The following is a 25,048-nucleotide window of genomic DNA, read 5'->3' as shown; positions in this document are numbered from 1 at the left end:
ACCCCACCTGACCTTACAAATATTTATACAGGGTGTTCTAAAAGTCCTTCAGGAAACTCCGGAACGTGATTCTACGGATTAAAATAATAGCAGTATGTAATAAAAATTTGTTTCGATTTGTCAATTGTTTGCAAGTTACAGCTTGTCAAAGTTCAATTTTTTTTTTTTATTTAAATAACTTATTTAATTCAAGTTCGATTAGTTTCTCATTTGGCACACCCACTAAGTAGATGCAGCTCTATTGGACCAGTCAGAGAAAAGTTTCATTATGGACCGCTAGAGGGCACTTTACTTAGAACTCAAAATTTGTTTTGTTCATAACTTTTTTCTTTTGCTAGACGTCACAGAAATTTAAACATTATTGAAAAGAGAAACATTATCAGAAAAAATTATGTACTGTAAGCACCCAGACATGCAACGCAGGCGAGGGAACGTCGCCGTAGGGCCAACGAAAACAAATAAACGCTCAAAGCCCTTGATAAATTGTGTTGATAGATATGTATACAGATATATAGGCTTAGGGAAGTTTTTAAGAGATCAGATTTANAATTTTTTTTTAATCACGCCATCGTATTATACTCATTTTTCTCTATCTGCTCTTAAAATTAATGACATTATGACTGAATCACCCTGTATAAATGTAACCGTTTACCAGGATATAGCTATTAATATGTTATTAAACATAAAATTTTCGATAATTCTTTCTATAATTAATCAAGTTGCCATTCTTCAAATAAATATCATTAGTAATTTTGGTGTTACGAATTGCAATAAAAATTGTTTAAAGCAGGTATGTTTGATTTTTCGCCATAATAAATTTTTTTTCGTCTGTAATAGCCTTGTGGAAAAATAAGCTGAGGATAATAAATTTTCTAATAACATTTTATTTACTAGCGAAGCTGGTTTTATAAGAGATGGTATTACAACATGGCAACTTGATTAACTGCAGAAAGAATTATCAAAAATTTGATGTTTAATAACACTTTAATAGCGATTAATAGCGATTTCCTGCTAAACGGTTACATTTATCGGCTTGAATTAAGAGTATTTTTCTGATATTATTTCTCTTTTCAATAATGTTTAAATTTCTGTGATGTCTAGCAAAAGAAAAAAGTTATGAACAAAACAAATTTTGAGTTCTAGGTAAAGTTCCCACTAGCGGCGCATAATGAAACTTTTCTCTGACTGATCCAATAGAGCTTCATGTACTTAGTGGGTGTGCCAAATGAGAGACTAATCAAACTTGAATTAAATAAGTTATTGAAATAGTAAAATAAAAAAAATTAACTTTGACAAGCTGTAACTTGCAAACAATTGACAATTCGAAAAAAAATTTCATTACATACTGCTACTATTTTAATCCCTAGAATCACCTCCCAGAGTTTCCCGGCAGACTTTCAAAACACCCTGTATCGCCAAAATAGCCGTCAACTATAAAGATCCGCATGAAGAAAAAAGTACAAATAAAAGGGAAGTGAAGGAAGTGGTCTTTTATACCTCGCCGGTGTTTTCAAATCTGGTCGGAGAAATTGCAGTGTTTTGGGCAAAGGACGGAACTGGGGTAGAGGTATTTCCTCCTACAATGGCACATAGACGATTTATATTTCTGTTGCGATGTTTACGCTTTGATAATGCACATACGAGAGAAGAAAGGAAGAAAAAGATCAAATTGGCTCCAATTTGATGTGTTTGAATATTTTAACGAAAACTGCAAATCAAATTATATACCCGGATCATATGTATTTGACAGTTAGTAGATGAAATGTTATTTGCCTTGCGAGGCCGTTGCAGTTTTCGTATGTATATCCCCAACAAACATCCCAATATCTCTCAAAAAAGAATAATTCGTTANCTGGTACTTTTTGTACTTTTAAATATAATTTCGTAATTTTAGTAATTTCTAGACTTTTTCACATACTTACAAGAATTAATAGACTTCTAATAATTTTTGTGATTCTGTTATAATTTTTAATAACCTATGAAATTTCATAACCTAATTAATTTCGAAAAAGGAAAACATGTGTTTTATAAGTAACTGCACTTATTTGCATACTTCATTAAAAAGGTGAAATTAGATAGATAATTTTAATTACTTTCGAAAAAGGAAAACATGTGTTTTACAAGTAAATGCACTTATTTCCTATTTCATTAAAAAGATGAAAATATTAGATCATTTTATTAATTGGGAGTAATTGTAAGAAAATTTATTTGAATTAGCTCAAATAATAACCTTATAATAAAGTAAAAAAACTACGAAAGCTAATAATAATTAATAAATATTTAGGTAAAACATTGTGAGTGTAATTCAATGCTGGTCGGGGTATTAGTAAAAAAGATAATTTTATATTGAAAAGAGATAACACTTTTTTATTATATCTTAAATGTTCACTAAAAAAACTACTAACAAGTATACTTAAAACATATATTTGTAAAATATAATTAAAAAATCATTGCCTTCTGAACTCTTTATAACATTTTTGTATTTTCTCTAAATCTTGATTGGAAATTTGAAAGGGGCGAGTTCCAATTAAATTAATTGGACCAAATAAAATATATTTTATATCAATTTTCTCATCGATATCGTCTTTCTTTGGCCAAACAAATACGTTAAGAGACTTCTTTAAAAATTTCATTTTTACAGTATTATGGCTACCGTCATAATTTATTATTTTTCCGATAAACCATTCTTCATCATAAAAAACAGCGTAATATTTTTGTTCCGTTACTTCTGTTACTAATTTAGAAACGTAATTTCTTTTATTTTTATTATTATTTTTGAATCTAAGAAGTCGATCTGAACTTAATTTACTTTTATTTCCAGTGATTAACCAGATTAGGGAAGACTTCTTTACTACCATTTCGGTTCCTGATTGCAATTTTATTTTTAAATTTGTATTACTTGATTTTTCTGTTTGATTCTTGAATAATATAGTATCATAATTTTTTAAAACATTTTTATCTTCATCTGGTACTTCATCATCACTTTCCTCATTTCTATCCATACTCAATATTTCTAAAACAAAATATTTAAATTTTTTTATTTGTTTATTAATTTTTTTGGACATTGTACTTTCATACTTACCTTCCTCAATTCCATTTTCACCTTCAGAAAGATCTTCATAAAAGCTATCATTCGTCATTTTCAAAATTGGTTTAATCCACTCCGATGTTTTCAAAATTATACCTAGGCCTGCAACAATATCAATCACATCTTGTTTTGCTTTCATCACTATTCGTTCTATGACTTGTTCAGAAGGAAATGTTGTCTCATGTAATATTTGGTCGTGACCCAACTTATTATGATGTTCACGTGGAAATTCATAAGTATGATCTATAAAAAATATAAGTAAATAAAATACATGAATTTAAAAAATGTAATAGTCTCACATATAATAGTGTCACATATTAGTTGTAATCGATGGAGGCGATTCATAACCTCCAAAATGTTAAAATTAACCACCGTTGAAAAGGTACTAGTCATTGATCGTAAGGCTCGGAATGTTTTTTCACAGGGTTGGCTACTACTCAGCCAGGGAAAAAATATATTTATAGATTCATCTCTTGCTTTTCTTACATATTGAATTAAACTGTGTGCGTTTATCTCTATACAGGTATATGCATTCAAAGTAATAAAATTTTCGTTTAATGAATATTTATTAGTTTTTAACCAAAATCGCCATATCCGGAAAAAGAATGTGGCATACCATATATTATAAAGCCTTTCTTCGGGCGTAATACTTTTGTCTAAATGAGCGTCCAAAATTTTTTTTACGACGGACAAAAATAATTCAGTTGCTTGGCTCTCTGGAATGTATTCTTTTAATAATTTGTTTATTTTAGGATCAGTCATCTTTTCGATGCTTTCAAAGTTCATTTTATCTTGGCTATTTAAATGGTATTCAAACAATTCATGACGATCTCTAGGTACTTTCTCCATCAGTGTTTTTAGATGTTCAATTGAAATAGCATATTTTCCAAAAGGTAGGAAAATATTAGGTTTTAACAGACGTGTTCTTAGTTTTGTACCTATGTGAACAGCATCCTGCATCATCAGTTGATCATTTTCTGAGATGTTTGTAAAAAACCATTGTTCTGACTTAATTATTTCTATGTTACTTCCAAAACCTGTTCTAATTTTCATGGTCTTCAACATTCTTGTATCCCCATCTGTTGAGAAGCCTAATACTTCGATACCATGTGCACTAGCTTCTTGAGAAATTTTTTTCCATCTTCTTTGTACATCTTGGGCTGTGAAACAATTATTGGTGCCAAAAACACAAAGACAAAATGATGGAGCACCGGGAACTAATGGTTGGGCTATTACTAAATTTACATAAGTAGATTTTTCATAAGCTTCATTATAGTGATATAAATCATTTAATGTATGGAAAGGGAAGTTATTTATGACTGGCATACCATTTTCATCTAAAGGGGGTACATATCCTATAATTTGATTTAATCTAGGATTATATTTAACTTTACTGTCTATTGACGTTTGATCCTCACATATCCATATTTTTTTAGGATAATTTCTTATGTCTAAAAATGTTTTTAATTTTGTAAATTGGAATTCCCCTTCTCTCACAGAAAACCTTCTTTGAGAAAATCTCTGCACTGTGCGTAGAGATGGTAAAGCTTTAGGCATATTTGCACTTATAGTTTCATAAAGTAACCTACCACCAATAATAAATAAATAAGAGGAGAAAGTTTTCAGATTGCTATTATATCTATGGGTTTTCTTGTGCTTCTTGTGCCAGTTTTTATTTACATTTTCAAAAATAGCTTTAAAGAATATAGACAAATCTTCATTATTTTTTATATTCAGCATACCTCCTGACGATTGAAACACATTTTCTTTGAGCAAAGCTTTTAATTTAATATTTTCTGAAAGAAGATCTGATACTTTTCTTTCGAAATATTTTGTTATCGAAAAATAGTGAAATATAGTTTTTTGAGAGCTATCAATTCTAACTGATGCTTCTCTGAAACGCTTTCTACGTTGTATTCTAGAATACTTTAGGTTTCGCCATTTACTGTTTTGGGGCTCTACTAAAAAGTGGCAGGAATCTCGAGCCCTAAAATTCCTGCAAATCTGAAAATCCTTTTTTAGTTCCGTTGAAGGTGCTGATGTATCTATATTTTCGAATTTATCTTTCACCTCACTGTCATTTAAGATATTGTTTTCATTTCGCTTTTCATCGAATGGAATTGAAATTGCCCCATCTGGATGAATTTGAATGTCTTGCAAAATAACTAATTTTGGAACATTCTCTTTTTCTGATGGGTCTGTATGGTCATAACTAAAGGTATTTACAGAATTATTCTCAATATTGAAATTGCCGAGGTACTGAGAATTGTTTAAAAAATTTTCAATAAGTGGTTGTTTCATAATATTCTTAATTTTTAATGTTCCTTTTTCTTTGAAGTGCGATTTGAAATGTTTATAAAAATTGGAAAAACCAACCAACGAATTCTTTGACCTGTGCAGTTTTATAGTTGCAGCACAGTGAGAACAAATTACAACAGGATTATTTTCACTGGGATACAGAATATCTAATTTCGGTAACTTATTTATTACTTCACTTTTGCATTCCAAATTATTTCTAGTCATATAGCTTATGATCCAATTTTTTATGGATTTCAAAATATGGGATTTTTCTTCATCAGTACCGATTACGCTTTTACGGATATTTTCTTTCGGAGAACTTGAAGTTTCACTATCGACATTTGTATATTTTCGTTTTTCTGCTCGTTTTCCTCGTATTTCATCTTTGGCTGTTTTTGAACTTTTCGTTTCCTTTTCTTTTTCGATGCTCCTTTAAAATATATTTAAATAGTTATTAGTTACTTACGAGGTTACTTACTCGAATAAGAGAAGTAAAGAATCAATCTCGTAGTCAATTATAAAATTACATACATAAGTATTAATCGAAGCATTAAATAATAGAGAATAGATAAAAGCGAAGGTAAAAGTTGAGCATTATTAATGTAACAAACAGAAATTTAAAAAATAATTTATTTAAATAAGTATCTGCCAGAATCGGAAAAAAAATATTAATATATTTGTGAAAAGCTATTTTTTAAGAAGTGAATGTGATTTAATATCTTGCAAAAAAAATTATAGTATTGAGCACCAAAATTTCGCAAAACATTATCAGCAAACCACAAAGTATATACCAGATAGGTATAATAAAATTATTTATTTTTTATTTATTTCAAAACCATGAGGTAGGATTCGCATGACTTGGATCGGCATAACAGTCATATTAAAGGACTCACATAATATATTCACGTATAGATATGTTTAAATGTACTCGTATTTGTGAGAAGGACTTACAAGAGGTGCAACCTCGAATACCGATGCTTAATAATTAATAATAAGCTTAATAAAGTTTGGCTGATGTCACGCTTAGAATTTGTTTTGTCCTTAAAATCTATATAATTTAAATATAGGTATGCACAGGGTGGTTGATTTTCGATAGTTTTATAGGGTACAGCCAAAACGGTAATAGATACAAAAAATCTGATGTCGATGTATCGTCCTCTTCTTTTGAGTTTACTTCGCTGGTGTCAGAAGATCTTGGCCAACTTGATTAGTTTTGAAAAATCTTTTGGTACCAGTGAAGTAAACTCAAAAGAAGGGAACGGGACATCGAATGTCAGATTTTTTGTATCTATCACCGTTTTGGCTGTACCCTATAAAACTATCGAAAATCAACAACCTTGTACATATAAAGATACCCTAGTACGCTCATTAGCACGATATTAAAATTTTCATATTTTTTTGTCAGCAATTTTAAGATAATGAAGTTAATAATTTCATAAGTTAATTTAACTTACGTAGCATATATTTTTAATTTTTCTAGCAACAGTTTTTGTCCTGGGAGTACATCAAAAAGGTTGCATGAAGAAAAAGGTCCTAAATAATCTTCTTTATTTCCTGCGAATACAGTGGGTACTATATTCAGGGCAACTCTTTTCACTTCTTCCAGACATTCATCTGACCATAATGATAAACTTATAGAGTTGTCAAATCCACAAAATTTTAATAAGTTCTGTAAATACTGTGGAATAATGATGCTAAACTCTTTTTCAAATTTTGTAAATATGGATTCATAATTATCAGTTAAGCTGTTCTCTCTCTCCATCTAAAAAATAATAGGAAATTATCTATCTACATAAATTTCTATGTAAATATTTCAAAGTTATTTCAAAATCTATAATTGAACTTAATAATTTCATTTATAGACCGATTAAAATAACTCATTTAGAGGGGAAAAAAATAGAAAATTGTTACCCGGACTTTTATAAGTGGAAATGGTAAAGGGGCTTATAATAAACGAAAAAAAAAATAATAATAAATGCGTGAGCAGGGGCGGCGGAGGATTGATTTGGGGGATGAAAAGTTATGAAAAATTGTATCATTGGGATTTCTGGCGAAAGTTGACGTCAAACAAAAAAGTATCCAATACAAAAGTTGTAGATCATGCAAAAATCTACAACTTTTGTAGAAGTCATTTTTTAATATAACCTCAAAATTTCCACGAAAAATGCGAAAAACAGGTTTTTTTCTGATTTTTAGTTTTTTATTTCTCATTTCCGCAAAAATAATTTAATCTTGACGAAACTTGGTGAAAGTATACCTTTCTCAGTCTTAAATAACCCCAATTTTTTTTAAATAAAAAAATCAAAAACTTTCTGATATTCTTCGGCCTGAAACACTTTTTTTTTCAATGAAAAATTCTACTTAAAAAAATCATCGTACAGAGTTCCGCCGGTAATCATTTTTTTCGTTTTGACATATACTATCTGATGAAATAAAAAAATTTGTAATCACAGTTCAAAAACACGCTCAAAAATGCAAAAATGTAAAAAATGACTTGCAGCAATTAATTTTTCAGTAATTGTTGATAATTTGTTTAAATTAAAAAAAAATTAAAACTGACTACACCATTCAATTGTACGGGAAAAATACAAAAAAACTGTCTCATTGTTTGACCCAAAACTATTTTTGTACCTACTTATGCTATAAACATAAGTCGAATAGTGAATAAATAAAATAAATAAGAATATTTTTTTTCCGNTGACCTATCCAATGTCATTGTTGATCTCAAATAAATGTATTATTATTATTATTTATTATTATTATTATTAAGTACGGGATGTGTTTTCATTAGCTGACGCTAGAACATTTTACACCCGTCAATATGGAGATTTACTTAGGGATCCAAACTGAAGGGCCTTACCGGCAAAGCACAAAAACTACTAATTTAGTGAAAAACTTCAAGGAACGTGACAATGGACAACTGGTTTACCAGTTATGAAATTATCAGACGCATGCTGGACAAGCACAAAATAACAATAGTTGGCATCATAAGAAAAAATAAACGGGAAATTCTCAAAGAAATACTCCATTGTAGCAGGCCACAATATTCCTCAATGTTTGCGTTTCAGAAAGATGTGACATTGGTGTCATATTGCCCTAAGAAGAATAAAACTGTCTTGCTTTGCCATCTTTTTACAATGATAATTCTATAGATCCAAAATCTGGTGAGGCTTCCAAACCACATATTATCACATTTTATAAAATTACAAAAGCAGGTTGATTCAGTAGATCAACAATGTACTGCATATAATACTAGTAGAACCACAAGAAGATGGCCTATGGCCACTTTTTATAATCTCCTAAACATTGCCGGTTATAACAGTTTTGTTGTTTATCGAAGTAATACTGCTGAAGGTGGGTACATCTCTGAAAGGCGTTTATTCCTAAAGGAAATTGGTTTAGGATTGATACAAGACAATATGGCACTTAGAGCAAATGATCCACATATAAAAAAAGAACATTGGACAAAAATTGTGTAAAGTGGAACCTGACATCCTGTAGTTAGGGAGGTTTCTGAGACCTCATATTCATTGCAACGTTTTGTCTTATTTTTTCATGCATCATCTGCCCTAGAAGTCTGTCCAAGCTTTTTTATCACCGTGTATACGCTATAAACTCTCCCGGCTTCATACGTATACCTATATACGCAAAACAGCATTACCGCACACAGAATAGGACCGGTAAATCAAATTTAGCAGCTAAAAAGTTAAAGCAGCAAGTTAAATGATATGAAAAAACGCCGACTACTGGCAAACTCATCCTAGATTTGAAATTGCTATTAAAAAGGAGTAATACCTAGAGACAAACAGGAACTCGCCACGAGGTTATATCCATAACGCCACAAAGTCAGCCTCCAAAAGGGATGACGATGACATAGGTACGGAGAAATGCTCCCTCTTCACTAGAATGTTACATAAAAAAAAAACTCCTGCCTTCATCGAAACTAAACACAAAAACTGCACTTTATTCACTTTCAATCATTTTGTTTTCACGACATTCGACAACAAGCATTGCTACCAACTCCTAAACTCATCATCATCACACTAGATCAATGCCAACTTATTGTTGTAGTACATTTTCTACATTTATAAATTCATATTATGATCTTTCATTGCAACACATGTTAAAATATTTGTTAATTTACATATAAAACATATTCAGGTCAGCAGATCAGCCGGAAGCCGGAACTAGTGATGTCAATATTGTAATTANAAGTAATACTGCTGAAGGTGGGTACATCTCTGAAAGGCGTTTATTCCTAAAGGAAATTGGTTTAGGATTGATACAAGACAATATGGCACTTAGAGCAAATGATCCACATATAAAAAAAGAACATTGGACAAAAATTGTGTAAAGTGGAACCTGACAGTACGCCAGCGCCCAATGACAATGCCGAAATCGCAAAACAAAATATTTTTGTAAAAAGCGTCATAAATAGCTTTGTTTGGAACATATACATACAACCAATATGTGTGGACTGCCTTCAAGATGGTACCAATGATTGACTATTTGTTTAGAAAAGTGCATTAGTGTCTTATTTGTAACCTTTTTTTTTAGTTTCTCAAAATAAATATTTTTGTATTATTATTACCATTGTAATTATTATAATCCAGTTTAAAGTAAGTATGCCAAATAACAAAAGTTTATTTAATATATAATCAAAATTTTTAAATAAATATATTTTTGAGTCATTCAGAATTTTGGGTGTAGTAGGCCGACACTAGTCGATCGTCTGTGCAAAATTCTTTCACTCGATTACTGGAGAGTTAAATAATATTTATGAAAATTGCCTCGATTTAAAGCAAAAAGGAAACTTTGACCGAGACTTTGACATCCTGTAGTTAGGGAGGTTTCTGAGACCTCATATTCATTGCAACTGTAACGGATTCCCATGCGAAGGTCAAGTTGGATACACTATTCGGAGATTGTGATGATGTTTATTCAACTAGACCAGCGCAGCAATCAGGCCCAAGGTTTCTAAACATTAACCTATATATATGAATAAGCTGATGTATCAAGTTTTAGCAATAGGATAAAAGGATTGGAATATTAATACGATACCAACTGTGAAGTAAGCTTGGTCGTGTTTTTGTTACTTTTCAATAAAATCTAAATAAAATAGTTTCTGACTTGAATTTACTTCACAACGTTTTGTCTTATTTTTTCATGTACCATCTGCCCTAGAAGTCTGTCCAAGCTTTTTTTTATCACCGTGTATACGCTATAAACTCTCCCGGCTTCATACGTATACCTATATACGCAAAACAGCATTACCGCACACAGAATAGGACCGGTAAATCAAATTTAGCAGCTAAAAAGTTAAAGCAGCAAGTTAAATGATATGAAAAAACGCCGACTACTGGCAAACTCATCCTAGATTTGAAATAGCTATTAAANAAAAAAAAGTGTTTCAGGCCGAAAAAAATGAATATCTCAAAAACTTCTTCATTTTTTTATCTAAAAAAATTTGAGGTTATTTAAGACAGAGAAAGGTATACTTTCACCAAGTTTCGTCAAAATTAAATTATTTTTGCGGAAATGAAAAATAAAAAACGAAAAATCAGGAAAAACCCAGTTTTTCGCATTTTTCTCGGAAATTTTGCGGTTATGTTAAAAAGTGACCTCTACAAAAGTTGTAGATTTTTGCATGACCTACAACTTTTGTATTAGATACTTTTTTGTTTGACGTCAACTTTCGCCAGAAATCCCAATGATACAATTTTTCATAACTTTTCAACCCCTCAAATCAACCTTCCGCCGCTCCTGCTCACGCATTTATTTTTTTTTTCGTTTATTATAAGCCCTTTTACCATTTCCACTTATAAAAGTCCAGGTAACAATTTTTTTTCTCCAAGTGTAATTTGGTTGGACTATTATTTTAGCTAAAAATGAGAATTTGTGTTGCCAGAATTATTCTAGTGAAGCTAAAAACAGTAAAAATTTTTACTTGCTTTTGTTCAAATTTGAACAAAAATATCAAATAAATAAGAACTCTATTCGTCCTATCGATCTATTGTATTTTTATAGGAAATAATATTATTAGGTATTTAAAATATTTAAACTTACCTTTTAAGATTTAAGAACTCAAAATAAAATGTTCAAGGTCGTTTAAATAAAAAAATAGATGCCGTGAGCCACACGTGTGCTGTTTGAAGAACCAATCGGTACAATGGTGTTTGAGAAATACCGCGTCCCGCACACGTAAACTTTTTTTCACTATGCACAAACTGTTTTTTCAGCAGTATCTGGGTAGGTAACCGTAGGCAAACAGAAAGTTAGTCGTGTCCCTACGATGTTTTTAGGAAAACTGAATGAAATATTTTCAATCAGACCTTTTTATTTAAGTACTTTCAGTAATTTTAAAGAATAATTTTAAAAGTCTTTGTACTCTATCGAGTACTTTTTGTACTTTTCGTACTTTTCGTAATTTAATACGTACTTTTTGTAATTTCATACATACTTTTTGTAATTTTTGTAATTTACCAAAGAATTTGGTAATTTTTATACTTTAATAGATAATTTCTGTATTTTTAAAGTAATTTGAAATTATAATATCTCAAACGTACACCAAAAAGTACTTGTGGCACACCCCTCGACTTTAATTATGCGATGATATGTTTTGTAAATATCAAATAATTATTTGTATCTGCATTTTTTTCGATATTATATGTATACAATAAATAAAATACATATTAAATAAAATTTCAAGATTTTAAACAAAGGACTATGTATATCTACCATCGATATTATTATTATTTACATTTAATATAAAACAACAACAATTTAATCCTTTAAAGTACTTAAATATACGTTTATAGTCGAATTGGACAATTTCTTAACTGTCAGTTGAGCGCTTCAAAATTACCTCGATTTTCATCACTTTCTTTTCTTACGCTGTTTTGGCTATTTAGCAACAAAAATATAATATGCACAGGTACAGGTATTAAAACAATTCTATCTTGTAGCTAATTTCATAACAAACAATTTCATCAGTAATAGTTTTTTCTGTAAACTGCATATTTAGGAAGTTATATTGGAAAATGTTAGAAAAAACACGTAATTTTTGAGTATTTTTAGTTTTTATTTTTTTCTGCAAATATCACAACTTTTTTTCTTGGCGCAATCTTATATTTTCATTCTGTATATTACTTTCGACGGATTTTTACTAATATCTAAACAACGTCAAACAACAGCCGTGCCAATGTGTAATTCTCCTGGANATCTGTGTAGGGTGAGATTTGTTATGTAATTTTAAATTTAGCGGCGGCAGAATACCTAAAACAAATATTGAGTAGGTAGGTATATAGTTGTAGAGCGTACAACTAGATGGCGCTTGCATCTTTTACTGGCTAAAGGTAATTTAACTCACTGTATTACCGATAATTCCTAGAAAAGGAAAGCAATAGAAGTTGGAGAAAGTGTCAACAGTTAGCGCTGTTAATGACCACGAAATCTGTTCAAGTTTCCTATCTTTAGTATCATTTATCTAGGATTGTAATTACCGAGTAAACAGTATCCGTACCAGATACTCGATACTAAATTGTATTAAGATTACAAGCGGGTTCTGGCACAAAATATATAATAGAAGAAAACGGAGCACCTAAGAAAATGAGAGAAACAGAACCGTAGCGAAACTACCGGCCGTCAGGGTGAACTAAAAAAGCCTTCGATGGCAAGCCGGCCTTGATAATAAATGACGGGGTCATTTCATTTTTATTATACAGGGTGTATTGTAATATTTCTGTGACGAGTAACTGAAATAATTTTTTAAGTAAAAATATTGATATTAAATATGAGTTCATAAATTCAGTTATAATACAGTAAAACATTTAAAAATTACTGATATTAACGATGAATTTAATAAACTCATATTCACAATTTTGTTTACTTTAAATTATATCAGTTATTGGCCTCAGAAATACTACCTGCTGAGATAGGTAAAACTACTAGGTATTATTGAAAATATATTTAAATGTAACGAATTTTAATGAAAAGTTATAGAAAAATACGTACATGAAATTTATATGAACACGGGGCGTGTTCATAATGAAAAAAATTTGTTAGAATACCACAATAATTACATAGTACATTTAGCAGTAGGTTAGTAAATGCCTTATAATAAAGTCGAGGAAATCTTTGAAAAAACAATGTGAAGCTGACAATTTTTTCAATTTCCGAGAATTTATTATACACTTAGGAAACTTATAGCTTATATTATTTTTTTGCACGATTGAAGGATGTATCCATGAAAATGTATTTAAAAATTGTGAAATAATTTTAACGTTAAAACTCAACTACGATTTACTTTTGAACTTGTAAACATTACAAATTTTTAGATTCCACGAAAATAAATTATTACATGATAAATTCTACTTACAGGGCTTGTCAACAGCATCTGTCGGTAATAAAATAATCTCAATCGTGTGAAAAAATGTTTAATTATCACATTTTTCTAATTTTGACATATATTGACATTTTTTTCAAAATGAATTTCGTAACTAATTTAGATTTTATCCGATTGAATTAAAATTTGACTTAAGGGAATTAAAGCTCAGTAATTTTTTGCCAAAATTAGAAAAAAGTGACATTTGATATTACAGTAGAACCCCGATTATCCGTGCGTGGCTGATCCGTGCAGCGGATTCTTCGTGCGCTGCAATGTTTATGATTATCCGCTATCCATGCATGGATTATCCACTCAGAAACAAAAAAAAGATGATTCTCTGCTTGTTTATAGCACACGTATTATTTACCTACAAATGTACAAATGTATGTAATAGGTATGTGTAACAAAGGTCAAATTTGTTGCAAAATTGGTGAGTTTAGGCGTTATTTCGATTAACCGTGTTTTCAATTATCCAGCAATGGTTCGGTCCCAGCCGGCCCGGAGAATCGAGGTTCAACTGTACATACATTACAAAACATGATTTTATGCAACTCGTGTGATATCACTTCACTTGTCCCACAAATTCACCCTTTAAACAAAATCACGTTCCCTAAATGGTTATATAGTTATAATTCAAACGTAGCCAGTTAATAAATGCTTAGATTTAAGGTGCGAATGAACCTCAGCAATGATTGCCCAGTGATGGATGTTCAACATTTGGCATTAAAAAACGCTTTCATTAAATTCAATGCATTATACAAGGTGACATAGAAAAAAGTACATTGCAAAGTGCCATACAATAGAGGACTTTAAAATAAGAAAAAAAGTTCCTATGAACATGGGTCTGCAAGGCCTTCGGTTAAAAGATACGGGGTGTTGAATTTTATTTTTGTTTGGGGTTTTTTTTTTAATATCTTTAGCCAGAGACGCAAGAAATGGATAAAATGTGGTATACAGGGGTTTTTTTATCATGCTAAATTCAAATATGATCTTAGTTTTGTGATTACTGATAGAGGGCGCTACATACAGGGTTCCATATCTATTGAATCGGTCCTAACTTTTTTGCTATACACTGTATGTCATTTTCGACTGAAAAAAATTTGTTATCCCTTCTTTATACGTAAGAAAGGTATACCTTGTCCAAGTCGCTAGAAGCAATGGTTCCAGTACAAAAGCCGACAATGCACGCAAATTATTCAAAAAGCGCCAAAGTAACATTTGCAAAAACAATGATAAATAACAATTAAATAATGTGTCATAATGACACTTGTCAAACTAATATAATAATTGTTAGAGGTATTTTGTGTTCTTGATTAAGTTTTTCATTGGTTTTCTCACTGATTATTCAAAATTGCTTTCAAAAATGGTTCGCTACACTTTTGAAGAATACAGGGACATGATTATGTGTTACGGCGAAGCTAGATCAAATTCTTACGAAGCTCAACGTATCTATCGANTTTCTACTGTCATATTCCATTTTAAAACATTTTATTTCCTTACTATTTGTTGCCACAGTAGTTTTCGGTTATTAATTTTCAAATTTTCTCCCAACGCCTTGACTGAAAAAAATTAAAAACAAATATTCAGTAATTATATAGAAATAATACAGAAATTTATTACTTTACGATAACAAATTCAGGGAAATATTCAAGATGGAAGAAATTGTTAAATATATTAAAGGGAAATAGAGAACTTTCATAAATGATCACAAGCCATGTGACCAGTAATTTTGTTTAAAACAATAACTTTATTTCCTTTATTTAGGCAATTTAATTTCGGTAAAATTTAAAATTATTAAAACGATAAGATCTAGATCACATTAAAACGCCAACATTCTGTTTCATGGGCTGTGATTCGTATAATTTTTCACGATACTATTCAACTAATCAGCGATTGCATTATCTTGAGCATAGATGTAACAATTTGACATTGTTCAGTGTAAATGATTAATTAATATTGGTTACACCATGATTTAGGGAATTTTCCTTGCCATTACCAGCCCTGGAATGTTGATTGCCTAAACTCAACGGTCACATGGCTTGTAAACATTTTTGAAAATTGTATAACATTATTGAATTTAATTACTTAATATGGATTAAATTAGTTATAAAAATTTGTTTAAAACATTTTCAAAATGTTCGATAGATATTATCAATATATGGTTATAAAAGTATTAACTACGGATTAAACATAGATACATACCTACTAGGACATTTTTATGCATTATATTTCATCATAGAAGTCCAAAAAGTAAAGGATTTAAGTTTTCGAGGCTACAAAACAATCCATCATTACATATGTCCATATCACAAGAACTTCAATCTTCACAAGTTTTATTTGCGAATATCCATTGCATTTCATTGTAGCCACATACACAACCTGAGAAATGGCATATGACAATAAATAGGTTTTTTCTCAATTTCAAATTGATTTTTCTTTTCAAATACCAAGGATGCTGTGAAAGAGAACTCTTTTTTACTGATCACAAATTTTATAGAATATTTTAAAATATTTAATAAACAAATAAAATATATAAACTTACCAAACATTTGCTGTAAAACAAGAAGCTTCACATGTGAAGTCGATAGAGAATCTTGATTATTTCTGGTAGGCAGGAAACGATTATTTATTGATTTCTTCCGAACAAATAATTTTAAAATCGATACTATGCTCTACAACAGCTACTGTATCTTATATATCATACATTTTGTGGTAATCGACAATATAGACGATATTTAAACAGAGGTATAATCATTCAGTGAACATGTTCTTTCTTGATTTTTCTGTTTCCTGCTAATGATTATTCATGTTTGGCTTCTCTTAAATATTGCATTTAAACACAGTATCTACAAAGATGCTCTCATTAATAAATAATTACATATTACTTTGGAGTTTACTCCATCACAAAAATTATGCAAAGATTATAAAGCATAAATATATTTTACTTTATCAAGTATATTTTAAGTGGATAATAAATTTTATGCATCAAATCAGTAATAATTACTACCTACTAACTAAAGTAGTAGCTATGTTAGAAATCTCATTAGGTCTTCCAGATTTACGGTATTCCTTCTAGCAATACTCTGTAAATATTTTTTAGAACAAGCTTTGAATTGTATCTCTTGCAAGTTCATATGGCATATATATCAATAACTGTTTGTCCTAGAGAATATTTTGTCTATATTACAACTCGAGTCCAAGGAACCTAAAAAAAAATGTCCATTACTTTATGTGTTCTTATGTTATTAATTATTAAATAAAATATTTTGTAGTATGAATTAAATTAAGGAGTGTTGGTTGCTTTGAATGTAATGTAAAGTATTTAAAAGACAATTTATTTCTAAGCAAGTTTATTATCATATAGAACCAATCGTTTTGGTGCATGCCATATGAATAATGAATTATATAACACTTACCTTATAATTTGTGTTCTTGTCATCAAAATAAAACAAATTTAGGTCAGATCACAGAAACTAGTCGCTGTACTATTCCTGGAAAACCTCTTCAGTAATAAATTTGCTGATAAAACAATTTGTCAGGAACGTAATTACTATCTAATGAATTGTCAGGAACCAAAGGTTGGGAGCGAGGCTGGATATTGCACTGCTTACATTCCAATTCTACTTCACACTTTTGAACATGGTATCTATAAAGATGCTATTGGTTAATAAATTATCCCCTGTACTATAGTACTTAGGTCTACTTTGTCAGAAAACTATTCTAAACAATAAATAAATAGATAAATAAATAAATAAATATATATATATACATTTGAGTGAGCTAGCAAGTGTTATATATTTAGAAGAGTTTTCTGTTCAGCAAGAACCACGTGAAGGTGTAGACCACTCTTGCCAGGTGAGGTAAAAAAAAAAGGAAAGGGAGGGTAGGATTTTAGAAATATAAAACGTAACAATATAACTAGAAAAACAAATGTGAAAATTTTCATCTCATTAATAACGTAACAAATAAAAAAAACCTATATAAAAAGTGAAATAAAAGCTTTGCATATTGCACAATATAACTAAAAACGTGTTACATGATTATTAATGCATGAGTTTATAGATAACGATAAAAAAACGATAATTCTAAAAAACCTAAAAATTATCTCATGAATAAATGCAACAAATAAAAAAATATATAAAATATATTAAATTAAAGCTTATTCGTATATTGCACATAAATAAAAAAATATTGGTTACGTGACTATTAATGAGTGAAAAATAACAAAATAAATAACAATCCTGTGTATAAAACAAAAACTAAATAAAAAATGACTAGAGATTTAATAGGCGCAATAGGCGACTAGACTAGACTAGAATATATAAGACAAAAAACAAGAAAAATGTAGGAAAGGAAATTCATGCTGACCTGATGTTGGTTAAATACAAACTTAGTGTTCATTATAAGTCGTGCTGATCTTATAAAAGAATAATGAACACATTTATATCCAATAATGATTAACAGGCTTTAAATTTTTTAATTTTTCTACTGTGTCCTACTGTGTATGCCTTAACCGACTTATGTTCCTTTAGATATTTATAAATAGTCAACCGAACTGTTTTATCTATAATCAATTTTTCAGAATTGTGTGTATCACAAAATTTAAATGAATTAAAAGAAGGGGCACAATGTTCTTTGAACTTATCCTCTATACCACTCAAATGTCTGAATTTATCTAAGAAATTATATAAATGTGTATGAATAAGTTCTACTAACTTTACGACATTATCACTTGCATAGGACAGTCTTTTAGTATCATCGTGCTCCTTAAAATTAACAAACAAGTGATTACTTTGCATTTGCGAGCAATATAAATTTTTCTGACAAGTGATACATTTTGGAATATCAATTTTACTTAAAATATATCCGGCTACATAAGTGGTACCTTGATTTTCTTTATTAGAATCACTACTATCAGTACTGTTACATCATCACAATTAGTGAAAATTTTACCACTTAAATCAGAATTAGTTTGCAATAAAAATTGACAAAAATTTCCTAATGGACTACAATTATCATCCTCACAATTTTTAGAAGCAGAAACTGGTACTGTTAAATTATTTAAAACTACCGTCTTTAAAGCAGCTACGAATTGATGGCAGGTTGGATTTGAATTGGCTATACCGTGTTGGCGTATCTGACAAAATAAATTCTCTACTGGATCCTGATTAAAGGCTCTTAATGAAAGGTACTTTAAACCTTTCTGTCTCAAATTATTCCAAATAAAAATAACTGATCTGATTGTCAACTGCCATCCCTGAATAAAATGAAATTGTTTAGTACAGTCCCTATTACTTTGAATATCAATTAATTTCCAATTTGAAATTTTAGGTAATAAATTATTCCAAAATTCCACATGTGGAGAATCATGTGACAATGCACATTTAAATTTCTTTCCATCAAATGGTATAGAATTACAGCTATTCAATGAATCAAATAAATTATCAATATTATGAATAAATTCTGCTGTGTGCAATGATTCACTAGGTAATAATCCTAAAGCCGAAAATGTTTCTAAAGATGCAGCTACAGTTTGACTCAACTGAGCTGCAGCAACCTTCACCTTCATTTTAATGAATGAATCTTTGAAATTAAAAAACTCCGGCTTAAGCTTATACAACTGTCGGTATGTACAAGTTTGCTGATCTAATTTAAATGCTGCTTCTATATGTTCAAATTTTGCATATTTGTGATGGTCAAATTGAAGCTTGCAACGAAGCAAAGCATTCCTTGTGCATTTTAATAAATGAGGTACATCAAAAATTGTACATATAGGAACATCATTTACAACAAAATGGTAAGGACTCGGGCGGTCTTTGTTTTGAGAACATAGTTCAGTTAGTGCAGCCCTATTCGTGGGGCCCTGATCACAAACTGTTGCGACAATCTGTAAGCCTGTACTCTGAATTTGTTTTATTATGTGGATTAAAAGTAGTTTCAAAATTTGAGTACTGATAGTATTTCAAGTAAAATAATAAGCAATAACTTGTTTGTAACTTTTTCGAATCCCACGCACCATAAACACAAGAGCATGATTTGCAATTTTATTTGATCTTCCTAAAGTACCAATATCTTCAAATCCATATATCTTTTGATTTATGGTATCATATTGAAAACCGTTACCTAAAGAAACTTCGTCAAAAATTATGGTACAATATCGATCAAGTTCATCCATATTTTGAACCTGAGATTTTAAATGTTGCAAAATAGAACCATTCACTCCAGTATCAAAGTGTATCCTTGATAAAACACCTTTCAGAGTTCTTATCGATGGCAACTGAAAATATGTCTGAAGATATCTATATAACCGTGGACTTCTCTTCAAAATAGACAAAGCAAAAGCTTTGTCATGTAAAGTCCATTTTTTTGCATTAGAGGCGCGATTTACATTTCTTAGTTGTGAGTTAATAAATTCTTTTGAGACTTCATTGAGATTTTCTTCAATGAAAGCAAATCTCCCATCATCATATAGATTTCTTAATGAATTCAAATGATCTCTCTCATTTTTCAAACCAGTTTTCAATTTTGATAATTTTGAAGTAATATTATGATGGACTTGATACATCTTAGATTGTTCTGGTGTTAAACTTTTCTCTGAAAGTCCAGCTTGACCAAGAATACCCTTTTTCTTTGAAAGAAAAGAAAATTTATCTAAAGAAGTGTTAATTGATGGCAGTTGATTCGATGTAGATGGTTCATTTATACAAATATGAGAAATACCAGTATCAGATGATGTTGATGCTCCAACATTTACATTATCTGTATTAGAAACATTATTTGCAAATAGTGGATTGACAATAAAAGAAGGTTGCTCGGTATTTGACGCTACAGCTGTTTCTATTGATACTGGCACAGACTTTGGTTTAAGGGTGCGTTTGGATTAATTGACATAATCAGTAGGCTTAAAATGGTCTTCACAAATAAATATATTTTTAAAATATTTACCTTCTAGATTACAAATTTTCATCCAAATCTGATAAACTTCAGGATCTTTAGGAAACCTGTGAAACTGCTTGTTTCTATAATTTTCTACTTTATTATTAACATAATATTTGTTATTGCAAGAGGAATACTTGCAACTGTATTTAAGCTTACTCATTATGAAAGAAGCACAGATTTTTTACATAAAAGTTTGTATTTTATAAAAATATTTTACAAATTGTAAACATCAGATCAGCATCGACTCACCAAAATACTAGCTAAGCCAGAGCTAGAGTTCTCTTAGTCAGTTTTCCAGTTTTAAAATATTTCTTGTCAGTTTCTGTAAATTTTGTTTAAAATTAAGATCTTCATTTCATTACTATCACATTCGTTAAACATATAGCAATTTTATTAAAATTTTATTTGTGTTCTCCAACGTTTGAACTAAAGATTAAATTATTAACATATTTTATTAACAAGAAATTACTATATTTTGTGAGAAAAAAATGTTTGAACGTTAATACAAAATACAACGTATTTTTTACGTATATAAAAGGAAATAGGGTTTTATGTTTTTCTTCCTAATATGAAATAGGTATATAAACAAATGCATATCTAAATTTCATATATTACTTTCAAAAGTTTGATAATCCCCGTGATAAATATAGGAATAATAAATTAAACAAAATTTATAACCTACCTTAAAATTCACAACAAAACAAAACTGACACATTTGCGACAGATGACAGAAATTCTGAATCGCCGCATTGTTTCCGATTTAGAAATATTTTGCGGCAAATTTGATAATAACCAATGGCTAACCAAATAAATCTATCAGGGTCCAATCGTCATCCAGCAGGTTGTCAGCCACCAATCATAGAAACCTGTCAGGCCGGAAGTGATTCACGTTGCTCGTATCCCCATTCAAGTTTCACCCCCATGGGTCCAACTGTATCCATAAGAGATAACACCCCATGGTACTGACGACGTACTGACGGGCGTTCGGGTGGGATGGGAGATGTAACGTAAAGACAGAGACAACAGAGACGCGCAACTGCATGCAAAATTTGAGTATGCAATACTTTATTCTTCCGCTGTACTGGAACGTTAGCTCAGATGGCGCGCGCTCTGCTGTGAACTGATTTAAAAATGTGCGGGGTACAATTTATTAGTACTTTTTATATTTTTCAAATATATTTAAAAGAAAAATAAAATAACCAAGTCAAATTACATCATTTATTGATAAACAAGAAAGAAAATGTACAAAAAAAGATAACAGACAATATGGGTGGAAATTTTCAAGGTCACTTTCTCTTTTGTTGTTCATCTTCGACCTTTGGGACTTCTTTTCCCACAACGCAAATTGTGCAATTAAAAAATCCACAGCTATTCTTGACATTTCACTGAATAAGTTACGAACCACTGTGGAATCACTTAAATTGGATAAGGGCCTCAAATCACTAGCTCGTCTATTACAGATGGCCTTTAGCTTGCGAACATTCTATTAATCGCATCTTACGTGGGGTTGCATCCAGTTTTGACAGCCCTGTTATACCTCTAAATAGAGAACGGCTTGATGGAGGTGGAGTTTGGGCCAATATGGGAATATCTTCATGAAAACAATATTATTTTTTAATTTTTCATTTTTTAAAGAAATACTTTTACCTGCTACATCTGACACTATGTCAGATTTTCTGGAAAATAGGCCGGAAAAGACTTGGCACAGCATGTCTTGTACCACTTTGTACTTAGTCGTATTGGGAATTTAATAGAAACCGAAACATTTTCTCGACCTTGTTGATTGAATACCCACAAACAAGGCACCGTGAATATATGTGACATCTGAAAATAAAATACAAAATGTAGCCCTTTCAGTTTGCTAAAAAATATTTGCTTACAATCGTTCGTTTCTTACTTTCTTTAGATGTTGGTGCTTCAAAATTTACCTTAAGTCCTTAAACCCCAAATGTAAGACGCACTAACTTAAAAATCTACAGAAACAAAACAAAAAGCTGAACTACACTAAACACACTATACAAAAACAAAATACTATAAACATTACACCACAAATATATAAATGAACACTCGAACGACATTAAATTTAACGCACGTAAACAAACAAGATGGCGAACACCTTTGATCCAATAGAAACGTAGCGCTACTGGCGCTATCTACGTTGACGTTCCCAACATTTCACAAAGATGTCTAAATACAGATGATCGTATATAAAACAAAGACGTATATGTGACTATTTAATCATAGAACGAACTGATATTCCTATGTACTTGCGCGTCTCTGGGTTGTCTCTGGTAAAGAATCTTTTGTGCGGATATTCGCTTGTCTAGGTACTTTCCACCATTGCCAGTTGACTACCATTGCCCTCTTTTCCCCGATATTACTAAGCTATTAATTATAGATATGTATTTTTTAGTGTCCAATTTTTAAATGAAAAATGAACCGTAACTAAATTAGATATAGGTACAGTTATGAGATCTGCTACTGTTCCTTGTGGCGCACCTGTTTTCACCTTCCGCGGATAGTTTAATCGTTCATTAACTCCGACATATTGCACTCGCCTAGTTAAATAGCTAGTAAATAAATCAAGCAAAAAATTATATATACAGGGTGGCCAAACGAAACCGAAACAGAGCCATTTTCAAGAACTGCGTCAAGATTGTAGAAAAACGTTTAGACCCGTCGATTTTAGATTAAAGGGGGACATTCTGGTATTTTTTATTCCACAACATTCAGCCTAAAGCAATGGTAAGCATCACCCTAAAATATTTAAATGGCATTGGGGGTTGAGTAATATTTCTTTTGATTAGCTCTTACAATTCTCTTTACAACAGACTTTACATTTTATAATTCTGCCCAATACTTTGAAAAAAAAATTTACATTCTAAAATTTAAATTATGTTTAGTTGCTTACTTACTAGGTACTTAGTTGATTAAATGTTCAAACTGATGACCTCCCGCTTCCATACAAGAATAAAGATTTTGTTTGAAACGTTCGCGCACATTCCTATGCTTTTCCGGAGTGATTCGACGGCATTCGTCGACGATTCTTTGACGAAAATCTTCCAGCGACGCTGGCTGTGTTTTATAGATTTCACTCTTTAGGTATCCCCACAAAAAGAACTCAAGGGGCGATGAATCCGGTGATCGTGGAGACCACTCAATGCTGCCTCTTCTCCCAATCCAATTCTGTAGAAAACGTTGGTCCAAATACTGACGGACAATTAACGCATAATGCGGAGGAGCACCGTCCTGTTCAAAAATCAAATGATCTTCATCAGATCTGGAAAATTTTCAATAATATCAGTCAAGGCAGGGTCAATAGCGTGTTCCAGTAATTGCAAATACATTTGGCCAGTCAAATTACCANCACCTGGCTCTCCCATTGCATTAGACTGTTTACCGCCTGTCGTCTGTCTAATATCAGATGGCCGCATCGCGTTGTTTTCGTGTGGAGTAGTCAAATTTTTATCGATTTTATTAACTTCAAAATAACTTACCTATGTTGGTACCTACATATTTGGTATACAGCTAAGGTAAAAACTAGCGAATTTTGAGAGCTGATTTAATTTATTTTTCCGCCTATGTGAATTTGGTTTCTTATACCCATTTATTCAAAGTCATATCTATAGGTATTATTTATATTATTATTATTTAGTATGACTGTTGGAATATTGACATACTATGTATGTACTATGTATGTATTTTAAAATTTTAAAAATATACCAATATGACAAACACCAATTGCCATTTAGAATTATTATTGATAAAAAATCATTTAATATTTGCCACAATGTTTATATTTAGCAATTTAGACCCCTACATTAAAAACATTCTAATTCGTCATCTTCCTCCATATCTTCCTCGAAATATTTAATAAAGTTATTACAAGAACGACATTTACACTCGTTACAACATTTTAGGCCTTCTTTAACACACCCGCATTTTCTATTGTCACAATTTTTGTCTGAACAATAAATGCTTAATGATTGCCGAACAAAATCAGGAATTGGCTTATCATTGGAAAATATTGGAGTCCAAACATCGTCAGTTATATTCCATCCTGAACCATCTGAATTTATAAGTGGTGTTGCTACATTCCTGTTGTACCATATTTTAAGTTGATACATACACCTGCAATAGTTAATTATAATATATTAGCTAAGAACTTTATTATTTAAATATTTACGTTTACCTTAAAAGTGTTGGTAAAAAGCGCCGTCAGTTGGGGAAGCTCCCATGATGGTTTGTTTGTTGTTGTTGCTAATTCGACTCTTAGATCATTTAATTTTAGAATTTGTTTATCTTTGGTTTTGTACAGTAGAAGAATTAATTTTGTA

General features: G+C 30.7%; 1 protein-coding gene across 1 annotated transcript; it reads right to left on the bottom strand.

Annotated features, from left to right (window-relative positions):
* Positions 1-2,447: 2,447 nt before the first annotated feature.
* LOC108910390 lies at positions 2,448-4,645 on the bottom strand. Its single transcript, XM_018714977.1, has 4 exons — positions 4,417-4,645; positions 4,027-4,248; positions 3,083-3,331; positions 2,448-3,013 (listed from the first exon to the last, which is right to left on the bottom strand). The coding sequence occupies exons 1-4, from the start codon at positions 4,643-4,645 to the stop codon at positions 2,448-2,450; spliced, it is 1,266 nt and encodes a 421-aa protein (XP_018570493.1).
* Positions 4,646-25,048: the final 20,403 nt, after the last annotated feature.

This window comes from Anoplophora glabripennis, unplaced genomic scaffold (genome assembly GCF_000390285.2).
Source record: "Anoplophora glabripennis isolate ALB-LARVAE unplaced genomic scaffold, Agla_2.0 scaffold252, whole genome shotgun sequence".
Taxonomy (NCBI): domain Eukaryota; kingdom Metazoa; phylum Arthropoda; class Insecta; order Coleoptera; family Cerambycidae; genus Anoplophora; species Anoplophora glabripennis.
The sequence above is the reverse complement of the archived record's forward strand: the minus strand, read 5'-3'. Positions and strand labels throughout refer to the sequence as shown.